The sequence below is a fragment of the Micropterus dolomieu genome, linkage group LG17 (assembly GCF_021292245.1).
Source record: "Micropterus dolomieu isolate WLL.071019.BEF.003 ecotype Adirondacks linkage group LG17, ASM2129224v1, whole genome shotgun sequence".
Classification (NCBI taxonomy): Eukaryota; Metazoa; Chordata; class Actinopteri; order Centrarchiformes; family Centrarchidae; genus Micropterus; species Micropterus dolomieu.
Genome location: NC_060166.1, coordinates 30234056 through 30260563, shown reverse-complemented (window position 1 = coordinate 30260563; position 26508 = coordinate 30234056). Strand labels below are relative to the sequence as shown.

General features: G+C 39.0%; 2 protein-coding genes across 13 annotated transcripts in view; one reads left to right on the top strand and one right to left on the bottom strand.

The window, feature by feature from the left end:
• Positions 1-26508, bottom strand: part of nbeab (neurobeachin b) — a 272282-nt gene that overhangs the window by 42433 nt on the left and 203341 nt on the right. For all 12 annotated transcript variants that reach the window (XM_046073190.1, XM_046073191.1, XM_046073197.1 and 9 more), the window contains 2 exons: positions 19724-19870; positions 14404-14540 (listed from right to left, as the gene is read on the bottom strand). In XM_046073190.1, coding sequence (XP_045929146.1) covers positions 14404-14540; positions 19724-19870 — 284 coding nt within the window. The remainder of the gene's footprint in view (positions 1-14403; positions 14541-19723; positions 19871-26508) is intronic.
• mab21l1 (mab-21-like 1) lies at positions 11372-13516 on the top strand. The gene has a single exon (XM_046073215.1). The coding sequence runs from the start codon at positions 11743-11745 to the stop codon at positions 12820-12822; it is 1080 nt and encodes a 359-aa protein (XP_045929171.1). The 5' UTR covers positions 11372-11742; the 3' UTR covers positions 12823-13516.

Here is a 26508-nt window from a genome sequence, read left to right as displayed (position 1 = left end):
GGTGGTTTTGCAGAGCTTTTGAGGTCTCTCTGCCATCCAGTGGGATTCCGAGCCATCTTGTGTGCCTGCCAAAGCTGACAGCCCTTGACAAGCTGCTTGGCGTGCTGTAATTTGACTAATTACATTGGATTAGATCATATTAATGCAAGCTGTTTTCTCCAAGGTCAATGACCCACCCAGTGTGTCCCTTACTAGTATACTCCTATCAAGTATAAACAAAACATACACAAAAAAGATAGAGGGCTTTTTGTTTCATGAAATTATGAAACAATGAACATGTATCTATACACTGACATTATTTTTATAATAGGAGAGAATGTGATACAAAGCATCCATGGCAGAGAAAGCTGTGAGATACAGCCTGCACTTTCCTGAGGCACATCATCACAGGATTCTTTGATAACAAACCCGAAGCTTGTTTTATCTCTCTGCAGGAAAAGAAAAACAAAATAAGGAATGAATCTCAAATAAGTACCAGAGTTCACAAAATAGTTTTTACACATGGAGATGGAGGCAGGACTCAGGAGGGCCTCACATGCTGACAATAGCAGTGCAAAATTTCATTTTAATTTTACTTTTATCTTAGCAAAATATCAGGATGAAATCTGAGTAAAAAGGAACTATTTTTATGTGTGCTTTGGTCACACAATTGTTTTTCTGAGGAAATGATGTGTTAAAAACCCACGATTAATATAAATAATAGAGGATTCATCATTTGACCTGCTTTAAAAATGAGTAGATATACTCAGAAAACCAAAAAGAATACTTATTTGTTAAAAGAAGGAGGGAAACCAACCCTCCTAATTTGCATCTGCAAACCCCCAGAATGAAAGCGGGGAAATGAGCCATAGAATATGTGTGTTTTAATACAAACGCTCTCCCAATTGTACCAAATCAATTTGAGTTTCACACAATGGAGAGGCAGCTTCACTGTTTGTATGTGCTCCTCTGCCTTGAACATGGTGTAATAATAGTCTTAAACCAGGCGTTATAAAGACAGAATACCAAAGAGGCTTACAGCCTTGGTTTCATGAAACATTTAGGCAAAAGTTCCAAGGGCTGAGGATGATGAAAGAAGGTAAGCTTGAAAATGGGCTTCTGGGATCCACAGTCCTTATTGTACAGAAGTCACATCAAATTAATACTGAGGGCCATTTGCAGCCTTTCTTCTCCTGAGCTTTTCAGAACGGATTAAGCTATGAAAACTCAGAAATTACTAAAGCACCTATTAGGCATTATGCTCACCCTTTCTCCACTTTCCCTTTGAAAGTCAGTGAATGTGCTTAACTTCACTCGCACTTCATTTCACAAGATATTTGCATACTTGAAAGAAAAGAAGCAATTTTATAAAATGCTTCCTTTCCGCTTGCACTATAAGAAATCCATTCCCGCTTTTTGCAAATAAAAGAAAATACTCATTTTACACCATTTGCCATTCTATGACCCAATTATTAATAATTCAGTGCAGAATTCTGTTGCATAAAACTATGTTGTAGTTTAGTTTGACGATGCCAGCCACTGTATTAAGGCAGTTTACTGAAAGGCTCAGAGTGCTTCCACACTGATGAAGGGCCAGTATTGGTAGGGTTCTCTCAGGCTCTCCGCATCCCTCTTTGCACTCTCAATGCCTCTTCAAAGAAGCGTAGGGAGAGCATGAATCGTAATTATGGCTCCTAACAGGATTCAAGAGCGCCCAAACGATGGCACTTGAGAACCAGTTCGTGTGGAGTTAAACGGCTGTCAGGCACTCAAAGCTCCCCAGCATGTGAACAAACCCACAAAGGCTGGACGTGTCCACTTCTAGGGCCTCCTACTCACTTTGCCTCTCATAAGGAGAGATTAAAGATCAACTAAGGTCCCTTTAAAGACCCATATAGCCTTTCTGCATTTGTACTGGCATTCCAAGTTTCAACAGTGATTACAGCTATCCAGGTAAGACACTAAACCTAAAAAATGTGTCACTGATCAAAAAGATGTTATTTATAAAGAAATTAATCCTTGGCAAAATGAGATGAATCAGAGGAGCATGTGAGGGGGGAAGCAAAGGCTTGTGAGAGATCAGGTAATTGGTACCACCTGAGAAACTGATCTAACCACAGTGTCAGATTATCTCCTGGCCTCGCCTTCAGAATAACGTAAAAGATCATCTGTGCTCCCCTGACAGTTTCAATGACTCACCAGGGCACAAGACCCCTCACTACGCATTAAAGAGGCCAGCCTACAGCAAAGCCCTATCCAGCTTCAGCTCCATCCTACTCCCCATAAGCACCCAAAAGAAACCAACCTGCAGCGTGAAGTCCCTATGCATGACCCTTATTAAACTCCTAATTGGATTGAGAGCCGCTAAGAAAAAAAACTCAACATTGTTCATTCAGCTGAGATTTTCTTTAGCATTCCTTCCAGTAGTTTGCCACTTCAACAATAACATTCAAAATCAAGTCACTGAAAACTTTTTCCCTTTTCAAAACAACCTGAATTTCCAAAATGGGAGTATAGGCAAAACCTTTTTCACCTTTTCTTTTAAGGCAAAACACTATTTGATTTTCACGGGTTGCAAGTGACAGGCTGAAACAAAGCCCAGCGCTGGCCATTGTGTAGCCTTTCACTGTTGTAATGGTCTTAAAATGGCTACAAGCAGGGCCCTATTCAGTGGTGACCAGGCTGCTCAGCTCTCTTCTCCATATCCAAGGCAAACTCTGCACTAAGCGGGAATTCTGAGGTCAGCTGATGAGTGAATGAGGGACTGTGTTCACTCATAACAACAGTCTTAGACTATCACTGCTTATAGAAGTTCTCAACACATTTATACTAATTATGGAGAATAAATAGTGCCATAACAACAACATCAATCAAGTTCATTATGGAAATAGCATAATGACAATAATTACAATAATATCTCATTAAGAAAGAGAATGAGAGACAGGGGAGAATTAATAGCAGACAGGTGTACAACACACTGCAATTATGGAACCTGAAATTAGTTCATTGCCTCAAGGCAAACAGCAAAGAAAGGGAAGGTTGTAAGTGAGGTTGAGGGAGAGAGAGAGAGAGAGAGAGTCAGTGAGTGAGTGAGTGAGTGAGTGAGTGAGTGTGTGTTTGTGTGTGTGTGTGTGTGTGTGTGTGTGGGGGGGGGGGGGGGGGGGGGGGGGCTGGTTTCAGGGCTGGGAGTAGGACTGATAGAGAGAGGCTCACTGACAAAAAAAGGAATTGCAAATAAGCAAACAAAAATGTCTTAAATGTGTAAATTAGGGAGAAATATAAGAGGGAAAAGCAGCTTTTCCCTGCAGACTGGTGCCTTAGATGAGAAGGGAGCAGCGAAACGTGATCAAGGGAAGCCGCGGAGCGGTGCGGCAGGCGTCAAGATGAGCACTCAGCCAGCGAGTGGCAGCTTCTCCTTTTCCAGTCAATCATTCATTACAGAGCCAAGTGCTGTGGAGGAGTGCCTCCTCTTTTTGACCTATCATATTACTGCCTCTGTAAACTCCTAATCCTCCCTTCGTTAGATGGTGTCAACAGCCGACATGCTCTCACCCTGCTGCCGCACTCCCGGCTCAGACACCTCCCAAGCCCTGCCAAGACCACCGAATTGACACTCTAATAAAATCGTTTGAAATTTAACAAGGTATAACGGCACAACTTTATCCATCTTTTTTGGTGCTTTCATCCACCTTTTTGACATGTTGGTTTTTTAACATTAGAAAGAGATTCAGAAAAATTCACTAAGTAATTAGTTAACTTTTTGTTTTACCATCAATTGGAATTTAAGGTAACAGTAAGCAACATAAGTCTGACTTTTGCTCTTCTTTCAGTCATTGGCTGGTCAGAGTGGCCTGGTTCTTTTTGCCTTGGGGCTGTTCCTGAGCAGGTGAAAGCCTGGAGGCAGGAACCTGCACATCAGCACTTCTTCGTCCATCATGACTCTTTCATGGGGAGCCCGTCTCCTGAGCTTCCCTCCTAGAGCTCAGTGAGATGACTACTATAATGAGTCTAACAGATGAAAGCCCAGCAGGACAAAACAACATTCAAATACATCTCCCCACACACACACACACACACACCGGGGTTAGCACCAAACTGGGGCTCGCTGTGTGAATGTTGTTATTTAGGTAAACAAAAGAATCAGATGGAGACTGGACAATAGGAAACCAGATGAAGCATCTGTATTTTGGCAGAAATCCAAAAAGGAGTTTGGGTTGACTGTGTCATGCTGATCACAAATAACAGCAAGCAATCAAGTTCATCACAAGCATATCATATATACCCAACTGTCCCTCACTCACATGCATTAGCGCACAGACCCCCTTCACACACACACACACAAACACGCAAATCCATGCAGTGTGTGAATGGGTTTAGGTAGGGTCCCAATTTAAGCTGGCAGATACCAGATAGTAGATACTCAAGAAAATGACAGCACTGATTTGAATGGTTCTGAGTTTAGCCGAATGTGACACTGTCACAACAAAACTATTACAGTGAAACTATGAGTGAAGGCCAGCAAAGGTCATTCATTTCTTAATGACATATAGCACATAAATCTGGTAGTCTGTTAGGATCCTAAAATATCCTAACTTACTGGGAATATATATGTAAATTTGTGAAATAAACTTTGTCACGGTTGAGACACACCTACCACATAACACGGTTTGAGGGATGTTAATTACCATATAAAATAAGCAATTGGCATCCTGCCCCATATGTCCCACTTTTTCAGTGAGGAAGATGGAAATGAGGTGGGGTAGATTTGATTGTGACATGCTCTCCGTCTGTGCTCCACAATGTGTGGCTTTGCCAGTAACAGGCTAATATTCAGCACAGCTCACCATCACCAGAACTAATGAAAGTAGACAAAATGTCTCTGCTGCCATCTTTGTCTAGCATCCGCTCAGGGTGAGCCTCTTTCCCTCCTTTCCTTTTCACGTCCCCTCTTTCCCCTTGCACTTGAAGGGAGGGTGACAGCGGCATAAAATGGTGGCGAGCAAATGTGCCTTCCATGTGGCAGCAGTGGTGGGGGTGACAGGGCAGGCTGAGGCCAGAGCTATCAGCAGTGTGTGGCTGTTGCTTTGAACAACCTGGACGGCCGCCATGGAGGATCAGGGCCGAGCTTATGAGACACCAGCGGTTACAAACAAAAGCAGCTCAATATCAAATCAAGAAACAGGCCACCCATCCCCAACAAAAACAGTTCTTTGATAAATGACTGAAATCACATCATCCTCGAATGTGCAGAATATTTCTACATTTCTACATAACAATGATTCATTCTTTAACCAGGATGCTATTACATTAGATGTAAATATCAGATATAAAACTTTAAGATGATTCTAAGAGAGTTTAAGGATAGAGGACGTTACATGTTAAACAAATTGTAAAACCTTAAATTCACTTGAAATATGATGCAAAATGCTTAAATATCACTTGGAGTATATCCATCCATCCATAAAACTACCTAAAAAAGCAAACTCCCTTCATCCAGCAATTTGTGTTTGAGTCTTTCAGGGGGTTGTTAGTTAACCCTGAGCTCAGAGAATGATAAAGCAAGGGCATAAATCACAGAGTGAAACAAGGCAGACTCCTCCGATTCATTAATGGAAATGATCTGTCAATATGCTGGAGTCAATTCACACGTGTCAGCTGGGCTCAGCACACAATGGGCCAGCCAACTTATGAACTCCCAGCACCACTCCACCGAGTCCATAAAACAACTGGCATCGCCGCTGGGGAGCACCCCGAGACACCACCCTCTTGCACAGACCACCAGATGACACAGATGGGGCGAAACCAAACAAAGACGAGACTCCCTTTGTACATAGAGGGACCCCTTTCAAAAGCCATTCATGCAACAAATTGGGGAAATCTGGCCACGCAACACTCTGGGTTTGCTCTTTTATTAGCGTGAACCTTACGTCACAGTAAGTGAAATCAGATTTATGGCTCTCTGCTACAAAGGTGGTTAAAATCAAGCACACTTTTAAAGACACAAAAACTTTTTTAAAGCCATGTTAAAGCCATGTTACCAACAGTTTAGCTACGTTAACCAGAACAGCCTGTTATTTTGTACGTGAGCCACAGAGTAACAGGCCATTTCTCTTTTTACAACACTTTTCCATCTTGCACACTAATGACGAAAGCATCAACTTTGCTTGACAAAGCTAAAGAGGAAAACAATAAGGACAATGCTTACATGTCCTCTCGCCCATAATTGATTGGTTGTTTGGCTAAATATAGAGCTAATTCATCCACCATGACACATTTTTATTGTAAATCATCTTGACAAGCTTGCACGCAAATGTAAGTTAATTGTAATTTCTATTTTGAGTTTCTATTATCTGTTAAAGCAGCACATTGGAATGATTGTTGGTAGGCACAGATATTAATGGTTATTAATATCAGTCACAGGTACTGTAGGGGGCTGCAGTGTGGCTTTAAACAGCATCAAGTTTGAGTATTTTCAGTAGGAGGTTTCTTTCCATGTAGGTCATTAAATATGTGCACACAAGCTTTCTCTTATTAGATCCTCTGCATTTTTCTTTTCTTGTTCTTTCTCAGCTGCACGCCTGTGCTGCTGCAGCAATCTGCATAGAGAGACATTTGTCATCATTAGCCCTGCTCTGACAGTTGGCACCCGGCACCTTAGATCTCTAGGACTGGCAATTATGAACCCTTCATCCCTTATTTAGGCAACATTGCCTAATTTCATCACAGGCATCACTAGCAGTATTTGATTACCAACAGCCACAAACCTACAATATGCCACCATTCCCTTTGTTTTGTGTTTCACTGTGCTCCTATTCTTAGATCACATCACATGTGGGAGAGAACTGTGTTCAGTTAATCTGAGATTTGAAATTACTTATAAGACGGGGCTGCAGAGAGGACTGTAGATGAGCATCATGGGGTCAGTGAGCAGATGATTACAGCGCCCACCTTTAGATGGCAGACATCTCACAGACATTAAGATTAATCACACTGCTGCTGAATGGTTGCCTTTTACAACAGACAAGACAAGGAAGTCAGGCATCTAGTTTTCTTTGATAGATAAAGGGAAATTCAAAAGAACTGCAAGTTTGCAGAAATACTAGTCCATTCTTTGAGAGGATTCTACTAGCACTAACAATTTGTAGACGACAACAGGAATAAACATGCTGAATGCAGTAATAACAAACAGCCACAATCCTGATCCAGTCTCCAACACACCCCATGTTTAGTATTGTCATGTACAACAAAATACAATGCTAAACTATGTGTTAATAACGTGAGTGGAAAGCACTACACCAGCACTTTCACCACACTCAACTGCCAACTGCATAACCTGGGCATGAAAAAAGTGCACTGAACACAATTTGTATTTTCCTTTTGTGAAGCAAACCAGACATTTTCTGGATCGTTATTTTGGCAAACAAAACTGAATTGTATCATGCTAAATTCATGCAAATACATGCATGTAATTTATCACAAAGGCTGACAAGCGTACCATATTGCAAAGGGGAGGGGTAAAGGGCTAAATGAAGCTGAGACAATCAATTAAAATCATAATTTACACTTTTCTCCACCTCTCTGTTTCCTCAATATTTCTATCATGCTGATAAGTTTGGTGTTTTCTGGGTGTGTATATGCTGTGGATATGGTTCATAGTGAACATAGCCTGTCTCTGAGAGCCTCTGGCTATGTGGTCCAGCTTCTGGACTTCTCCAAAGGTGGCTGTTAATACACAGCAGAGAATAAAACAAATGAATGGACACAATCCAAAGGGGGTCCTCGGTGAGGCTCCGGGCCCAAAAATTAACTGGCCTCCTACAGAGACACCATATTGCTTGGAATAATAATGCTCCATTATTAAAAATTCAATGACAATTTCATTTTGTGACAAATAAAATTACAGAAAATGTGTCAACGTGAGTAGCTATCCCATGAGATTAAACTATATTATTTCTCACAGTTTGAGAGCCAGTGTTGATGTCACTTCTCTGAAGTGTCACTGCTTTTAATCTGATTTATATAGAAATGTGTCATCCTATTAAGTCCACTCTGACTAATCTGCATATTAGCTTGGGAGCTAGCTGGTAAACTCCCTTTGTATGGGAGATGGCTTGAGATCCTCTTTTTCAAAACTAAATGACCCCAGGAATGTAATGAAAACGCATTTGGAAGACCTTATTTGTTCTTGAGTAATAGGATTATCAAAATAATACAACATCATCCATAATTATGATGCCAGTAAGAAGATTGCTGGTCATAAAGGTCTTGATCCAGCTTAAAATCAGCTAAATGCTATACTTATACAACAACACTGACTAGTTTGTTAATAGCCATGAGGTAATACAGAAAATTGAAACTTAAAGACAACATGTATAAATGTAAAACTGTAAAATCTTTTTCTATAAAATATAGCTAAATCCAGAGCGACCAGGATTGTGTTGGTCAAATTGGGCAATAAACATTCATTTTCGTGGAGCATTGTTTTTTCATTTCGCCCCTGGGGACTCGGTTTCTCAAAATATTATTGTTCTTTATTAAATGCTTGAGGCTACATACTGTTTTGCACAACACACAATAAAAATAATCATGCGTTTAATACTATGCTCATTTGTATATGATTTAGTTTAGTACATATATATTACTAATGTATGTGTATAAACATGGCATAAAGCCTTGTGCATAAAATATAAAATAAAGTAACATGCATTTAATGACTTCGGCTACAATCAGTAGGTTATAATTTCAAGTCACTCAAAGCACGAGTGTTGTCATCAAAGGTCAATTTCAGCCATCAGACAAGCACCATTGACCTTATGCCCGGCCATGTTAACAGGACGATCAGTCTTATGAGAAGAAAGCAAAAAGAAAAATGGAGGAGAAAAAATGAATAAGTGTAGAGGCATGCTCTGGAAACAAAGAGGCCTTCTAAACAGGGTCACATGCTCGTGCAAAATTAGGCGAAGTAGAAGTCATTGTATTGATTTACACAATCGTGCATGCATTTTGCTGGGTCAGAAATAGGCCTGTACTGGAATCACAGCCCCATATATCACACTGGAGGGCCTCCAATAGCCTAGCGGGATGGCGATTGAAGCAACAAAGCTTGCAATGTTGTAATGATAAAGATATGGGTAAGAAGATTGGATTGTCTTAGACTAGACCTGACGACTGCATATAGTGTTGGGACTGCAGAGCAGGTTGAGTTACTGTGAGATCTGTACAGCCACATGCTTTAGATTAAGAGGTGATAATCTCAAAGAAAATCCCCTGTTCTATCACGCATACGGATGGACAAAGGCTGGAGCACAAACTCAAGAGTGGCAACTGGATTCTGAGGTATCTGACTGGGAGCAAGATAGCCTAGAAAGTGAGGCTAGTCTGTTTTCAATAAAAGGCAAGTACCTGCTGGGCCACAGACAGTGGGAGAGAGTGAGAGAAAAGACTATCAAAGCCTGAGAGGGGAAGAGGCTTTTAGCCACCTCTCACCACATGAAAACCTTCCATAATGTCCTCCATATCCTCCAGCAATATGTCACAGAGAACATACATTTTTGACTGTGGAATTTAACCAGACCTAAATGTGAGAAAACCAGAATAGAGACCTAATGTTATTATTTAATTTCAGAATTAACCTTTATAGAGACATCTCTCATGTTCCACAATTAGATTTATGGAGAAAAAGATGCTACTCCATATCTGTAATTTCTGCCACGTAATAGTGTAAAATTATCAATGGGGCTTGCTAAGAAGCTACTGGCAGCGTGTCCATGACAGGCTGTGATGATAATGGGAGTCACCTATCTATCAGGGTCCTTCTCGCACACGCCACCTCCTGCTCAACCACATCCATGTAGTGAGAGTCAGAGCTGACATGTGGCAGTTTGCCCTCATAATGTCTGGACTTATGCAGTTCTGACTAGAGCAAAGATGAGTGTAAATGCCTTTGTGTTCCTTATCTGATCCGTGCAGCATTATCTTTTTGAAGACCTCTTCAAAGCATGCACTGTACCTTTTGAGATGGAGTGCTAGTGCAATGATGAGAGCCAGAGAGGGTTTAGTGTGGATGCAATATTTCTTTATTGTGAATAACTGTATGGATCAGAGCAACATAGCTGTATCTAAATACAACACACTGATACATCATGGGAATAAAATGGTCAACCATTTTAATCTTAATTGTTAGAATTATTAGCAATTGCTGTTTTTATTTAGTTTTCTTCTTTTTTTGTTGTTGTTGTTGTTATGTTATGCTATTAGTTTTTACCTTGATGTTGAAGAAAATGTAAATTTTTCATTACCAATAACAGGCTGTAGAATGCAAATGTATATTATTCTCTAATTTAATTATTAATTTTGATGACTGACATTTATGAAAATAATAATAACAATAGTTTCAATATTACAATAATTTTCAATACAAAAAAAATATATTAAAATCACAGACCAACACATTCACTCTTTTACAGACTCTTCTTTCCTTTGGCAGATGGACACAATTAAACACTGCAATATATAGTTTAGTATATAGGTTATTATACTTTTCATTGTTGAGCAAAGTAAGAAAGAAATGTATATTAACTGTTATATATTTTTAATTACAATATCCATTAATTAAATTACTGAAAATAGTGGCAGTGGAATTGTTGCACTGCTGCATAGTAAGAGAGCAAAACAAATAAGCTTTGCAAATCTGCATGGTAACACATGCTCAAGTTAAAAACTCTCTCGTGCATCACATCCACGATAATAGTCAAATATAATCACAATGCTCATTATAAATAGCGCGATAACTTTTCATCTTTCAGAATTAAGTTTGCTACCTCCTGTAATTTAACTTTCCCGGAAAGGTCTAAGTAATAAACTAATTCATGATCATTTTATTAATATGTGGCTTAAAAAACAAAACTCACAAATAAGCCAACATTCATTTATAAAATACAATTATATTTTTCGTAACGCTATTTCCAATGTATCCGGTGTGGCTTTTAGAATAAATTAGATCCGGTACACTGGAGAAAAAGAAAAGCTTTATATGGTAAATTTAAATGTTTTATTATCCGAAGACATAAATACTTTAACATTACTAAATCCACCTACTGTTTCATATATGACTGAATATAAAAGCAGCAGATAGAGTCCAAGAAAAAGCAACGCAAGGCAGTGAAAATTCAGTTTTTTTCTTCCCTCCAAATGCGTAGGTGTACTTCCGCTCCTCGATATACTACTACTACCTGTACTTTTTACTTGTATATAACACCCGGGATGAATTTGTTTTCGATAAACTGGGGAGCGGTGACGCATCAGACAGCGATTGGACATCTTGGTTTCAACTCCTCCCTTATAATAAAGAGTGTGTGTGTCTCCCTGTTGTAAAACACAGCAACACCGGGCGTCTGCGTCAGGAGGGCACACTCCACTCTGCGCAATTACGCGGATTCCTAACTGGCACAGTTATCAGAGAAAGACCAAAAGGCAATTTTCCCAGCTACGGAAAAGGTTGAAATGGACTTTCCATCCTGATAGATTCAAGGACTTCCTTAGAGCACGTCAATGCAGTTTACGGTACAACAGCTGTGCATGTTATGATATGATTTTTACTCAGGTGCTCTGAGCACAGCTTTAAATAGTTGTCTTATAAATAGACTTTTTTTCTTTTTAAATAGCTTTCTTTTTTCTCTAAAATTGGCTCCCGTACAAACAGCCGCGTTGGATCCCTCGGCTTATTGCGAGACTCCGGTGTATAACCCGGATCTCTGCCCTAATATGATAGCCGCCCAGGCAAAATTGGTGTATCACCTAAACAAATACTACAACGAGAAATGTCAGTCTCGAAAAGCAGCCATCTCCAAGACCATCCGGGAGGTGTGCAAGGTGGTATCGGATGTCCTGAAGGAGGTCGAGGTGCAGGAGCCCCGCTTCATCAGTTCTCTCAGCGAGATGGATAATCGTTTTGAGGGACTGGAGGTCATTTCACCCACCGAGTTCGAGGTTGTACTCTATCTGAATCAGATGGGAGTGTTCAACTTTGTGGATGACGGGTCTCTTCCGGGCTGCGCCGTGCTCAAGCTCAGCGACGGCCGCAAGAGAAGCATGTCTCTCTGGGTTGAATTCATCACAGCCTCCGGTTACCTCTCGGCGCGCAAAATCCGGTCGAGATTTCAGACACTGGTGGCGCAGGCAGTGGATAAATGCAGCTACCGAGATGTTGTCAAAATGGTCGCTGACACAAGTGAGGTGAAGTTGCGCATTAGAGACAGATATGTGGTGCAAATCACGCCGGCTTTCAAGTGCACTGGGATCTGGCCACGAAGCGCTGCGCACTGGCCTCTCCCTCACATCCCCTGGCCGGGACCTAACCGAGTGGCAGAAGTCAAAGCGGAAGGTTTCAATCTTTTATCCAAAGAGTGCTACTCCCTGAACGGCAAGCAGAGCTCAGCAGAGAGCGATGCCTGGGTCTTGCAGTTCGCCGAGGCCGAGAACCGGCTGCTCCTGGGTGGATGCAGGAAGAAATGCTTGTCAGTCCTCAAAGCCTTACGCGACCGTCACCTAGAACTGCCCGGACAACCCCTGAACAACTACCACATGAAAACTTTGGTTTCCTACGAGTGTGAGAAGCATCCCAGGGAGTCGGACTGGGATGAGAACTGCCTTGGCGACCGCCTAAACGGGATACTATTGCAGCTTATTTCATGTTTGCAGTGCAGAAGGTGCCCGCATTATTTCCTGCCCAATTTAGACCTGTTTCAAGGGAAACCTCACTCTGCTCTTGAGAATGCAGCCAAACAGACTTGGCGACTGGCAAGAGAAATACTGACCAACCCCAAAAGCTTGGAGAAACTCTGAGGTAAAAAAAAAAAAAAAAAAAATTAGTTCACCTCGTCTTTAAAAGTGTGGCAAAGAGGCCTAACAAGCTCATAAACGGACAGAAAAAAATGTTGCCAACCAATTTGCAATCTTGTGAAATGTGACTGTCCTCTGTTGTTGAATATGTTTTGGCCTAGCCTGTTTCAAAATATTTTTATAGTTTAATTTGCCATTATCCCAGTGCACCTTTTGGCGTTGTCAATACTTAGGAGCAAGTTTAAATTATTGTCTACCATTAATCCAGTAGGCCACCTTTTCTCTCCGTGCCCCACGGTTGCCTAAATCCTACATTTTCTTAAATGCTTTAAAATAAAGCCCCGTGAAAAACTTTGGAAAAAAATAAAATACACATCTGTACATTTTATACTGTAAATACATTCATAGATTGTGATTCAAGTGGTCTGAAATTGTGAATGTTGTTCTGTGACACGTAAATAGGATCCACCTGTTTAAATCTACTTCTGAACTTTTTCTTTATCTGGTAGAAACGTCATTAATTTATACTTGCATCGGTGGTAGTCTGATTCATCTGTTCCGATGGAAATTGTCTAATTTTTGAAAGTTTACATTTTGATGGTAGGCGTACCACATTTGTTACATTGAAAACATTCCATCAATTTACTTGAATTATTATTTAAAGTACTCGAACATTTGGTTGTTGTTTTTTTACCTTGCTTAGGCCTACATGATAAAAAAAATGAAAATGATAACATATATATATAGTATATATATATTACAGTTTAATAGAAAAAATGCACTTGAAATACACTGGATTATAACATCTGTGATCTGATTTTTAAATTTCTGTCTTTGATCTAATTTAAAGAGCTAATAAAACGAGCTGTTTTATATTTGTGTCCCATAATGGTTTTATTGTGTTTTTGACAGTAGTGAAGTAGGCCTAATGTCATGCAATAACTGTATAATGAAATATTTAATTTCGAGAGAGTCTTGGCTCATGTTCTACTTGGATGTGTTTGACACCTTAAAAAGGGAAATACGGAAGTGATCATTTTCATACACAACATTTTAAACAGATCTGCAACCCTGCCGATCCATCTGGATTTGTTAAACCATAAACCCTTGTACAAGAAAGGGTCTTTTCTTTTTTTTTTTTCTCAACATTAGGTGGATAACCAGTTAACTTGACTTTTTGAAGGTTGAGCCTACACGATGATTAGCATAGGCCTCAGTGGTCATTCTAACTTATTTCTAATGCACAAATAATGCAGCAAATTGAAACACACAAAATAGAAATCAACTGTGATTTACAACAAAGGTTTGGACGCAAAACGTCATTATATTGGCTAATACAAAAAAAAACAACAAAAAAAACAAGACGGAACACGATGACAGAAGCACAGCGCAGCTCTCTGAAAACAACACCTGTTCAAATCAGTACCTTTTCGTTTTATACCAACAACTGCGTATTTAATATAGTGGCTGTTTTATAGCCTACATGTCGGCCAGTCAGGATGAAAACAATCAACTGTGAAACATGTCAGAAGCCAAACTGCCAGCTTTAAACTTGGGCAGCACACTTGCTTGCAGGTTACTTACCTTTGAGTCGACCCTTTTGAAGGCAGGGTCATCCTCGTCCACCTCGAAGTAGATTTCAGTGGTGGTGATGGACAGAGTCCCCCGGGCCACCAGGACAGGGGCAACAAGCTGGGCCGGGCTGCTCAGGACCACTGGGCCTGCAGAGTTTAGAGGGGGCAGCCGCAAGCAGAATCAGTAACATGCTAAAAAGATGATATTTATATTGAATTAAGCGAGCCTGAAATTAATTCTGAAAACCTGATCAATGCGGTGACAGGAGATGGGCTACTACCATGCCAGCGGCCTGTTTGCATAGGTGATACGTGAACATACAACCTGTTCTTAAAACATTAGGGGATTTTAAAATTAGTCGTTGTCGTTCAGTCAAATATAACTCATTAAACAGCTTCGTGAAAGCCTTTATTATTTATCGCGCAACAAAACAAAAGCTTAACGTTTTTTTGCCTTTGAGTTGCACATGTCCATATGCGCGCATACAGTAGATTTATTAGGCCAACAAATACATAGAGGTTTCATCAAAACAAAGTAGCTTACTTGTTTGTAAACCAGCGACGCACTGATAACAAAAAAGCCTTTATTATCTGATGGATCATAATGCACAAAAAACACAACTGAAAAAGGTTTTATGAAGTTAAATAAAGCAATGCCTTATTTCGTACAAGATCGTATCATTGTAACGTATTTGCAGTACATGTGTATAAAAGAATGTGCATCATTGATATTCAAGGCTGCTTTAAAGGGGGAAGCTTGTAAATGGATTCCTGAAAACAAAGCTGCTCTTTTACTCTCCAATACACCCTCGTATACATTTAGACATGTAGGAAAACAATACAACTACAAGCTTGTTCCCAAGGCCAAATAATTGTCCTGAATTTTAAAGGTGGGTTTGTGACCCTGCCAGCTGATAGTGATCACATCTTTATTTTCAGTCTTCTCCCTCCCTTCTTTTCCTCTGCTTCATCCTCCATGTTCTCAGATCAGTGTCGCTGTAGAGCACCGTTACAGTGATTTGTCTGTTCTCAAACGAAAGCTTGCGAAATCAGGATATTTATCGATCCCTTAAACTCCAAAGAGCCACTTTAGTGTCTCATCAATCTTAATCTGCGTTCCTCAGCCAATTATGGCCGATAGTGTTACAGGAATACAAGTGGATTTCGGTCTCAACTCCCAGAGCGCCCCTTCATCGCTCTTGCAGGCTGCACAGTCAAACCGCTCTCTCTGGATTTTTGTTCTCAGCGTTGGTCGGGTCCATTAACAGTGATCCTATCTGCTGATGCTATCAACCCAGGCGCGACACGTTGCTTACAAGCTTCGTATGAAGAGTAAATACTTGCAGTAACCTCAGCCTGTTTTACTGCATTTTAGATAACGTTAAGTGTATTTATAAAAGAAGAGAAAATTCAAGAAATATTTTTTTTCAATTGCACACCCTTTAGTAGTGACTGTATTTATGTAAAAATACAATTCTTATTATTCTTTTTATTATTATTTCTGGCAATTGACTCTTGTATTGGCTTAAACTGTTTCAGCTACAATAAAAGGAGATTGTCTTTATGTTCACCACAGCCTCTAAATTACAAACCATTCACCTAAAAATAACACTTTCAGGGCTGATGCATTTGGCCCTAAAGGGCAACATAGAGAGAAAGACACTAGCCTGAAGCATTAAGCCACAGCCTCCATTGCTCATGGGGAAGAAGAGGATTAGGCAGTAATCCCCTCAGGGATTCTTCCATAATTAGGCTGTATGGCATTAAAATGTTTACAGGAGAATAATGAAATTAAGGCCAAGTTACACAGGATGAGTGGTGCATATGCTAAAGCTTGGAATACCCGGCTGTTGGGTGTTTCTTTTAATGAAAATGCAAATATTTGTCAAATGACAGGCCAATTTAATGAAGTGATGAGAAGTCTCATTTTGGTGTGGTGGGAGTTTGGGAGAACTGCTGAGAAAAAGGGTATATTATTAGCCACAATCCATCTGCTGGACTGCAGTGTTTGATAAGGCAAACATGTTGACTTGTAGTAGATTCACGCACATATACACACATGTAGCCATTATAATCTAGAAGTATGTACTACAAACTATTTAATAAGACTGCAGCATACAACAATTACATTAAAATGGGCAGAACTACTAAATATTTAATATACAAATAAAAATAAAAATATATATTTTCTTTTTGATGTCACCAATACTCTCTTTATACAGCATTTAGAAATGACTTGTGGACATTTTACTAAAAAAAACAAGAAACTTGGGGAACTTGGTAATGCAAAAGGCAGAATAACATGCCCTGTTTTCCTCTCACATTGTTTTCTAAGATTACACATTTAGAAATATTGGGTTTGTTTTATTCTTTTATAAACATGTCACCACTCAAGGGATCAGTATTGTGAATGGGGAATAAAATGGATACAGAAAGGCTAAATTAAGGCAGAACAAAATGGTTGCGGCTGCTAAACCACACTTCGGGGTATATTAGCATGGTTCCGGTAGCCAGCAGAAAAGTCAAATCAACCAACTTGCTTAACATAAGAAATGCCTTGTGAGGCTCAGATTCTTTCCTCTCACATGCTCATCTTAAGTTTCTATTTTACCCGATTTTGGTTACAATATGTGCATACAAAAGGGCTCATTTAATGCCAGTGCAAGATTGTGGGGGAGCAAAACTAATCATAGGTTCAGTAACCACAACTGTCTGGACCCTTGAGTGCAGGCGCCGCCCCTTTGGCAGCAGCAGCAGGCACTGACCCAACGGCTGGCAGGAGGAGCACTGTTGTTGACAAGGATCTAGTCCCAGATCTCTCATTAAGGCTGTTCATGCCTGAGATTAGATACAGGCCAAACACAGACAGTGCACCCTGATAAAAACATTACCCAAATGTTGTGAGCGAGGCAGCTCCCCTATCGGTACAAAAATGAACTCAACTTTGATTCAACATAATGAAAAATGTTCTTAAATCCCAGCACTTATTCTTCAAAGTCAATATCCACTTTCAAAGTTGGTCACACATCATAAATGCATCCCAAATATTAAATCTCAGCATTTCTGTTTTGTAGAAGGTCATTGTTAGATCTCTCAGGAGAATACATTCTCATTGCATTTTAGCCCTTGCTTTGCTCATCTGATTGGGCAGTGCGGGGTTCATCTGACAGACATGGAGTGTTTGGCTGCCTGCTGGCCCTGGGACAAAGAGGAGGGGTTAGCCTCCTCCTCTGAGATTCATCTGTCGGATCTTAAGAGGGGATTTCACTGCTCAGCAGTGCCCTGGTTCAGCCTGACCCTCATAGGCCATGATAACTAGGTAATGTGTAAAGGGCTGTGAAACTGATGTTATTATTTAAGTGTCTGAGAATCTGGAAGCTCTTTGCATCTTTCTACATACAATGTCTATCACACTTTGTACATGGAATGAATATATTACATGCATGCCAATACCAAAATGAGAATGCCCTCCAATTTTCCTGCTCAATTTTGTTATTTTTAATTCTTTTTAATACACAACATGTCAGCCTAAGAGCTAAAATGTATGTCCCATATTGGAGCAGTAGCCAATAATCCAAATTAAAACAACATCCAGTGACAACAACAGTCATTAACAATGGCCCAGATTCTCACCATTAGAGAAGAAGCTTTCACTTCTTTAATACTTTATTATTCTTGTCACTGGAAAAGAGATGCTTTTAGAATTGATGATAGTTGCCAGGGGCGAGTATTACTTTTTATTCTACTAAAAGCCGGAATAATTTAGGCAGCAAATCAGTAATAGACTCTGCTTATTTAAACTACCAATTATTTTCATGAGATGTGTGAAGATTTGGCTTTATTGACGAGTACGTAGTTCAGTATTCTTGATCTACACTCAAAACTCAAGTGAACTTTGGATAACTTACCTTTTAAAGCCATGGCAATTACTAGAAAAACAGCTAGTGGTTTGCTTGATAGTTTGGCTCACACACAGAGTATGATGCCGGTTAAATTACCAGATCTTTGGGCAACCATCGCCTTGGCAGTATGCTGTACTATTGGCTGAATTGTGTTGGACAAAGTATTAAAGATGGGTTAAGATGCTGGATAAAATAAATAAATAAAAATCACAGGTAAAATAAATTAAAGATTAATAAAGATTTGTATTTGACTTTCCTCTGCTGTTAAGGGCCAATTAATATCTTAATGATTGTTCACTGCAGAGAGAATGAGGGTTAGTTTGACTGCAGGATAATTAAGCTGTTGTCTGCTCTCCCTTAACATCCAATGACTCACATGCACACAGAAAATACACATTATATGCAATTATCTTGGCAAGGTCTCAGTTGAAATATAACACATTATATTCCTTTGAAATTAGGTAATTTAATTGCTGTAATTTTAGATTTTCCTTAGAGTTGATTGCATATACCGGAAATACATTGATACAGAGTTTGATTAATTAAAACAATTTCCAACTATCAAATAATTTGTTGATTGATTATGTTACCATATTTATTGCCATAAGTGTGTTTGATTGTGTGTTTTGATTCAGAGTAATGACATGCTGCATCTGATCTTGTAATTTTCACAAAAGGTTTTTACTTTGTATAATCGAAAGATTGCGTAAAAAGAGGAGTTGTGTTGCAGGTGCCTTAGCTCAGACCACATTTATTACAGTAAGTGACACTTTACTGTAGCCTTATTTATTTAAGCGCGATAATCAATATACTAGCCATAGGAAAGCACAATTTCCATTACATAATAACGCTCCATATTTTAAGTACAATTTGAGTATTAATAACATAAACTAAACACAATCACTCAGTTTAGATTTTGAATGGTGTCACTCAACCTTTGAGGGTACATTATTAGGTAAGATGACAGGAAAAAGTGTTTTTTATCAACTTGAATCACTGGTTTGTTGAGAAATCCTAAATGTGAGTTGTGACATATCTGGATTGATCATCTTTCCGGTGTTAGTTTAACTTTAGAAGACTTGCCTCTGAAGATAAACACTCGAGGAAGGAACAATGCTGATGAGATCCAAAACAAAAAAGAGAAGGACACTTATCAGACCAAAACAACATGTAGCTGTCAAACCTTAGAAAAGTTGTCCAGATTAGGACAGACTTATGCCAAACATCAAAAGGTTGCATTATTGCCATTGCAATATAATGGGCATTAAAAGCTACTACACTGATCCAAACACTTAATTTGTTGCACTATTCATGTACACTGTAACTATGCCAGCTATTGGGAAGAAAGCAGACAAAAGACCAGCGCTAATGCTTCAGCAGAGGCATGGTTGACTTGGGGTTAATGGAGGTGCTGGTGGGCTGACTCACCACCCAGGTTGTCCATCTCCTTCTCCTGCAGCAGGCTGACGGCATCATCGTCTGCTTCCAGCATCAACTCTGTCTCGGGGTTCTGGCTGGCCACAGTATGGCTGCGGAAGACCTTGTTAGACTTGACCACCTTGTCTTCCTCTGTGCCTGTCGAAAGAAATATGGGGACAAGAAACCACTAAATATTGCACTCTGACTTCTAAAGCTGAGATCAGTATACATCACTATCCTTAAATGGACAGACATACCTGTATATGGTCTATTCCATGGCAAAGTCCTATTACCTTTTCCATTCTGTTATTTTGGTTTCCATTGATACGTTTCTGTTCAGTAATACTGTACTATCTTGTCTGTTTGCCAATAAACTATGAAAAGGTTCAGCTGTTGAATTCATTGACTGAGAAAAAGCTTACTTCAAATGTAGGGCAAGGGAATCTCCCTTACAAGTTGGGATACATTTCAGTAATGCCTACAGCCATGTAAATTAAACGTAGCACAGCAACACATTTACACATAGAAACAAATCACTGACCAAATCAGACGTCACAACCACACTTCTGATGTATTTGAGCCCAACAGGTTTAATTCTAATTGCATGTGTGCATATCCACAAGATCTGTTTTTATATTTTATTAAAAAGCAGTAAAAAAATATATAAAAAGAAATAAACCATGGAGAATCTCTGCATGAAATACACAATATATGCAGGATGAACCTGATACGAGATGCTCACTAATGTACTTGCCATAGCAGATTTGAAAGAATGTCAGGGTACAGATTCATTGACTGAATACATTTTTCCTGGCTGAACATCAGAGGTGTTTCAGCTTTTATTTTTAGACAAGGTCAACAATGAAACACAATCGGTATCTTGAAAGACCAACAGCGGAGTCAGGGGATACATCTCAAGCTCGTAGTCGATTAGAGATATCATTTGCTGCTTTTGGAGACTTGACAAGAGTGAGACTGAACAGACAGCACAATTAGGAGGCTGCTTACACCAGGATTTCATCATATGGCTATAGTGGAGCACGCTCATTGAAAAAGATGTGTTCATACATCCTGCAAAACAAAGAGGTCTCACAGCACATTTATCAGCTTAAATCAGCCCATCTCCAACATGTGCCTGCCACACGGCTGCTCAGACTGTGCATTTGTCTTTCTGAAGTCCAATCTAGGAAATAACCAGGGGAAAAACTTGCGTGTGTGAAAGGAAGAACACATATCAAGAAATGGGAGGTGGCTGACACCCGTCTGACATGTTTCCTTTCAGCATAGTTCTTAATTCGCCTCTCCCTCCCTTGAGGAACATGTACCTTGTCTTGAAGAGGTCACATTTGGCTGTTGTCAACACTGCTACTGAGAAAAAAGTTTGCTTCCTGCTCTGTCTCATATCTGGGGTGCTTTCATCAGAGGGAGGGAAGAAGTCTGTGCATTTCGGAAATGAATTCTGTGTAATGTTAAAGGCGAAAGCCAGCCAGCGGTCAGAGATCAAAGCAGAATGAGTGAAACTTAAAACTGTAATTCTGTAAACCATCATTATGCTCCAAGTAAATGAGAGAAAGCTCTGCAGACAGGCTGATGTTCTGATTGGCAAGTCTGTGCAGGGTTGAGAAGACCAAATAAACCATGCTGATTTCTACACACAAATGACCAACATCAAATGGAGTGGGGGTGGGGCAACAGTGCAGATTAGAAGATCAGCTTTACCCACAATGCAATTTTGTTCTCAGAAAAAGTAATATGGTTATAAATAACGGGAAATGAAGAGCTATGACATGAAGGAGAAATTGTGCTGACATGAAAAGTGATCTTATCATGAGTGATAGCCCATTGACTTTCTTACATTAAAAGTGAAGCAGTGAAAAGGGTCACTATTTGTCACTATTAAATTATTTGATGAGCAGTGGTGTCAAGGCAGACTCATTAGACATATTGTCATGTGTTCACCATTGACCGCTAAATGGCAAAACAAAGAGAATGACCATTGAATGTTTGATATAAATAATGAATGACCTATATTGAAAAATAACAAGAGAGAAGTGTAGGCTGGGGAAGAGATATCTGAGGATTTAACATTCTTGTAATGTTGGTCTACTGTTATAATACACAAAATCTAAAAACTATATAAACTAAGAAGCAAAACAATAGCATATGCATGCTTTAGTTTCTAGAAGCTGTAAATAGTCAAATCTTTCTCTCAAAACCTATTAAATGTGCAAGTCCAAACAATATCCACTTGATAAAAATGAATATTCAAGTTTTTCTTTCCTACGCCGTTTCACTGTATGATGACGCTACACCAACTAGCATATATCTAATTAACCTTACAAAGTGAGCCAGTGCCATTGACTTTTCGATGTCTCTAAAAAACATTCCAGCAGTTTCATTTCATGTCTACTCTCAAGCCCTTCAGGAACACTGCCAGGAGAAGCCACCAATCACCAGTCTCACGGGTCCTCTCGTTCAATCACTGAGTTGAAACTGCTTCAGAATGCACTAATTACACTGCGTAAAGTGCATTGCAGAGCTTTCGTGACCCCATTGGAGGCTGCCAGCTGTGACCAATGGAGAACACCCCTGAGCGCTCATCACTGGGGTTCAACAAGTATCCATGGTCCCAAGTTCCTTCTAGGGTATCAATTGCCTATTGTTGCACAATATTCTTAAAAAGCACACTACAAATGTTAAAAACATACTTTTAGGTGAGATTTTGGGCTTATTTCATAATGTAATTTTGATACAAAGACCAAATCAATCTGGTTTACTAACAAGCTACTGACCACATTGTTGTTGCTGAAGTGTGAATAAAATTATGTTTTAATTGTGAAAATGTATTTATAATGCAATGAAAATCATGAAAAAAAGGATGCAATCATTTTTATAGACGCATTACATGGTTTTATTATTTCTTTAATGTGATGCAATGATTTGGTGCCAGAATATAACACCATGAGGGATCATTCTAAATTGTAAACTAATGTAATATCATGTCAGAAGAAGAAAGGCTGTATGTTAGCAAATTTTAATGGTAATGTTGACAGTTTTCCATAAAGTTAAAGTGTAAATATCATTGTGTCTTTACATTATAAATGAAAAAATGAGTTCCATAAAATAAAAACATGCATGAGCAGCAATATTTTGTGTATCTCATAAGACAAAGACATAAGAATAAATTTCTTTTAGAGTCACAGAATGATGAAATCAAGTAAATGTGTTCTTTTGTGAACTTTAAATTTAAATAAACATTATTATCTTAAATACAGGTTACCTTCAACTTTGGAAATATCTGTGTTTAGTAGTTTTACTATTCAGTATGGACTAGATAAGAGTTGAAAGGCGATCAAAAGACTGTTGAATCAACTATAATAGAAGTTATATGTTTCATTTACTGCAACATTGGAAAGTTGGCATTGGCCTTTCATTTTTATAGCCTCAGTAGAGCTGAGTTTGTCTCCTATGTACTATACACCCTGCCTCAAACACTTCACTGCCACTCCTCAAAAAGAAATCCACAACATCATGTTTGACTTAAGGTTCAACAAACGTGTATGGGTACTTCTCTTCAGGAGAAGAAAATAGCTGATTTCACAAATACTTTGGGGTAATTCAATATACAAGACTATAAAAAAAAACACCTCAGTTTGCTCATTTTGGGAGGTTTTCATGAAATGGGTTGATGAGCGAAGCAAAATCTGGATAATGCTGAAAAGGGGCAAATGCAGTGTCCTTGTAGAAATCACTGAATGTTTGTCAATTGAAATGACATTTTAAATACAACTAAAGACACACAGCTATCTCAACCTCTTTCTAAACAAAGACTTGGAAAGAGAACTTAAAACTCTGGAGGTTTTGCAGACATGATTCTGTTTTGTGTCTCATTCTGTCAGATCTCTGTAGATAACATGCACTAGTATAAGCCACAATCCTATAGCTTATTTACTACACTATCTTATAATGTACATCAGTGTTTTGTCATTCCAATATCCATATAACACGAGCTCTATAGAATGTTTTAAATATATCTCTTCCGTTTCCCAGACTCTATCGGTTTCAGATTCTGCCCTCCTACGCACCCGCTCCATGAGCTCCACATTCCACATGTAGAGAAAAAGTTCAATCCATGGGATTGCATTACCGTGAGGGCGATGCAATTCTGCCCTCTGTCTCTTCACTTTTATTTACTCTGTACTGAAAGATGAAATGAAGGAGGGGGGGTGACAGCTTCATACTTCCTGTGATGCAAGCCATCCGTTTTGCAGAGTATGTGTTTTGAGACTGTAAAATTAAACATTATAACTTTGATGTAAAGGAGTTTATACAGTGTTTTTATTTCTCCAATATCCTGGGATGTGCAGTGCATGTCTACTGCAATCCCATCTTCTTGCAATCAAAACATTAACAGCAGAGTCTAATAATGCCCACATCTGGACCTGAATGTTAGGTACTCCACATACCTTTCAGAACATACAATGTATTTACTGAAAGGCTGCATTCAAATGTCCAGATGTATGTTGGAAAATGTCCTAATGTCATTTGTCATAGTTTAATATCTTTGAATCGTGAAGCTGGAGAAGGTTAATATCACAACTCGAGGCTGGTGCCTCTACTGCAGTAAAGAGCTATAAAGATCTCTGCCCGGGGCAATCAGCTCTGAGAGAAGCTGCTCACCTGAAATGAGACAGCAAGGACACCCGGAGGTAAAACACCCCGTTAAACACTTGGATCAATATTAACGTGACTTCCATTTCATGCTTGCCCAAGTCCAATCACCTAACAATATACTCTGATACTGGGCCGTGGCTGGCTGTAACAGGGCAGGTTATTACAGGTAGAGGGCAGAGACAGAATGTGCTGGCTAAGCTGTCAATGCTGCTAATAGACAACGAGGCAGAGTTTAAGGCAGAGTTTAACCTCCCATCACACACACTCATGAATGTACACACTCACACACACACACACACACACACACAGCACAAAAGTGATTACAAATGTTACACTGATGCACTGGTTTTGCCAATTTATCACCTTGACTTTTCTAAAAAGTTTCCTTCCGACATTTGGAGAATGTTAATTAACTTTCTTCTCAGAGGATGATCTATATTATATTTCAACTTGGCATATGATAATTATGAGGAAAGCAGTGGACTATGTCTTTCATTATAATTGTCAAATTTTAACATGTGGGTTTAAAAATTGGCAAAATAAATATCAATATCAGCTTTAAAAAAAAACCACAAACGTTCTAAATAACTGGTCAAGTAATGTCTCTTGGAAATCCACACAACAAATGTATAAATTAATCCAACTTTTAAATGGAAAAATATATTTTATTTCTTACTATCTAAGAGAAAACATAGAACATAGTGAGACTCCTAAAAGCTGTCAAATACGATGCAGGGCACTCACTCACTGAAATATTCTTCATGAAAAAAACCTTTCCTGCTTACTTTCATTTTCCCCAAGTGAGCTCGTAAGACTGACATTTACTGTGAACACAACAGTCTGCCCTCTTCAAACTCAAGATGGTGGCTGAGCATATATTGTCATATCTTGCTGTCAAACCAGAAACTGTGTATTCAATTTGGACAAACTACTGGTTTTCCAATAGTCCCAGATTTTAAAGCTTTAATAATGACTCTCAAGGGCCAACTCAAACAAGCCTCTTTGTTTTTCTACTCTGGTGCCTATGCAGTCAGCAACCGACTAAAAAGTTCTATAGAGTCCCTGTCAAATTTAGGAAGCAACACCTGGATGTTTTGACTAATGGAAATCCAACCTCTGAGCCTCTGCACCAGAGTTATCTGCTAAAGACAGGTCCTGTCTTTAATACCATGCTAATTAAAAGTGAATATTCATGAAAAAAAAACACACACACAAATTGTCATAGAACATTTAAAACAAAAACTGCCAACTGTCACTGCCAACGAAATCTACTGAAGCTCTACGAAAGAACAAAGGATCCTTCTCATTTTAACTCATAACAAAACCTGGCCTCTGCCGTGCAGCCACATCAAAGCCTGCTGGAAAAAGCACAGCTCACCTCTCAAGGAGAGCAAGAAGGCCATCCGACCGCAGGCAGTCGCTTTCGCTTGACAAGTTTATACATTATTCTGCTCATTAAAACCACCACATGCCAGCAGGACTTCAACAAGTCTTCAGTCAACTACACGGAGGCATTAGTGTCAAACAACAGGAATAAAACTGATAGCTCAAAAGCATACTCTAGTGACCTGATGGACTAAATAACATGACATATACTTGTGGCATTGTCTTAAAGGCATCTGTCACTTAAGTCACTGAAGGAGATGATACACAAATACAGCAACTCCACAGAGGATAAACAGGTCAATGGATGATGGTAACTGACACAGTTAGCAATGGGAATGGATGAATGAGATTTTTTAGTATAATCTTCATCCCCGCTTTTATACAAACATTGAAGTAGTTTCCACAGTAATGTTGTGTTTTATGTTTATGCACAATCAGAAAATGTATTGTTGCAGTGGCATTCCACAGGCAGTTAGCCTTTGTTGCACCACCTTAAAGTTCTCTTTTAATTTTAATCTATATTACACACATACATACATATATATATATATACATATATACATACATACATATATATATATATACATATATACATACATACATATATATACATATACATATATATATATATATATATATATATATATATATATATACACACATACATATATATATATATACACATACACATATATATATATATATATATATATATATATACACATACATATATA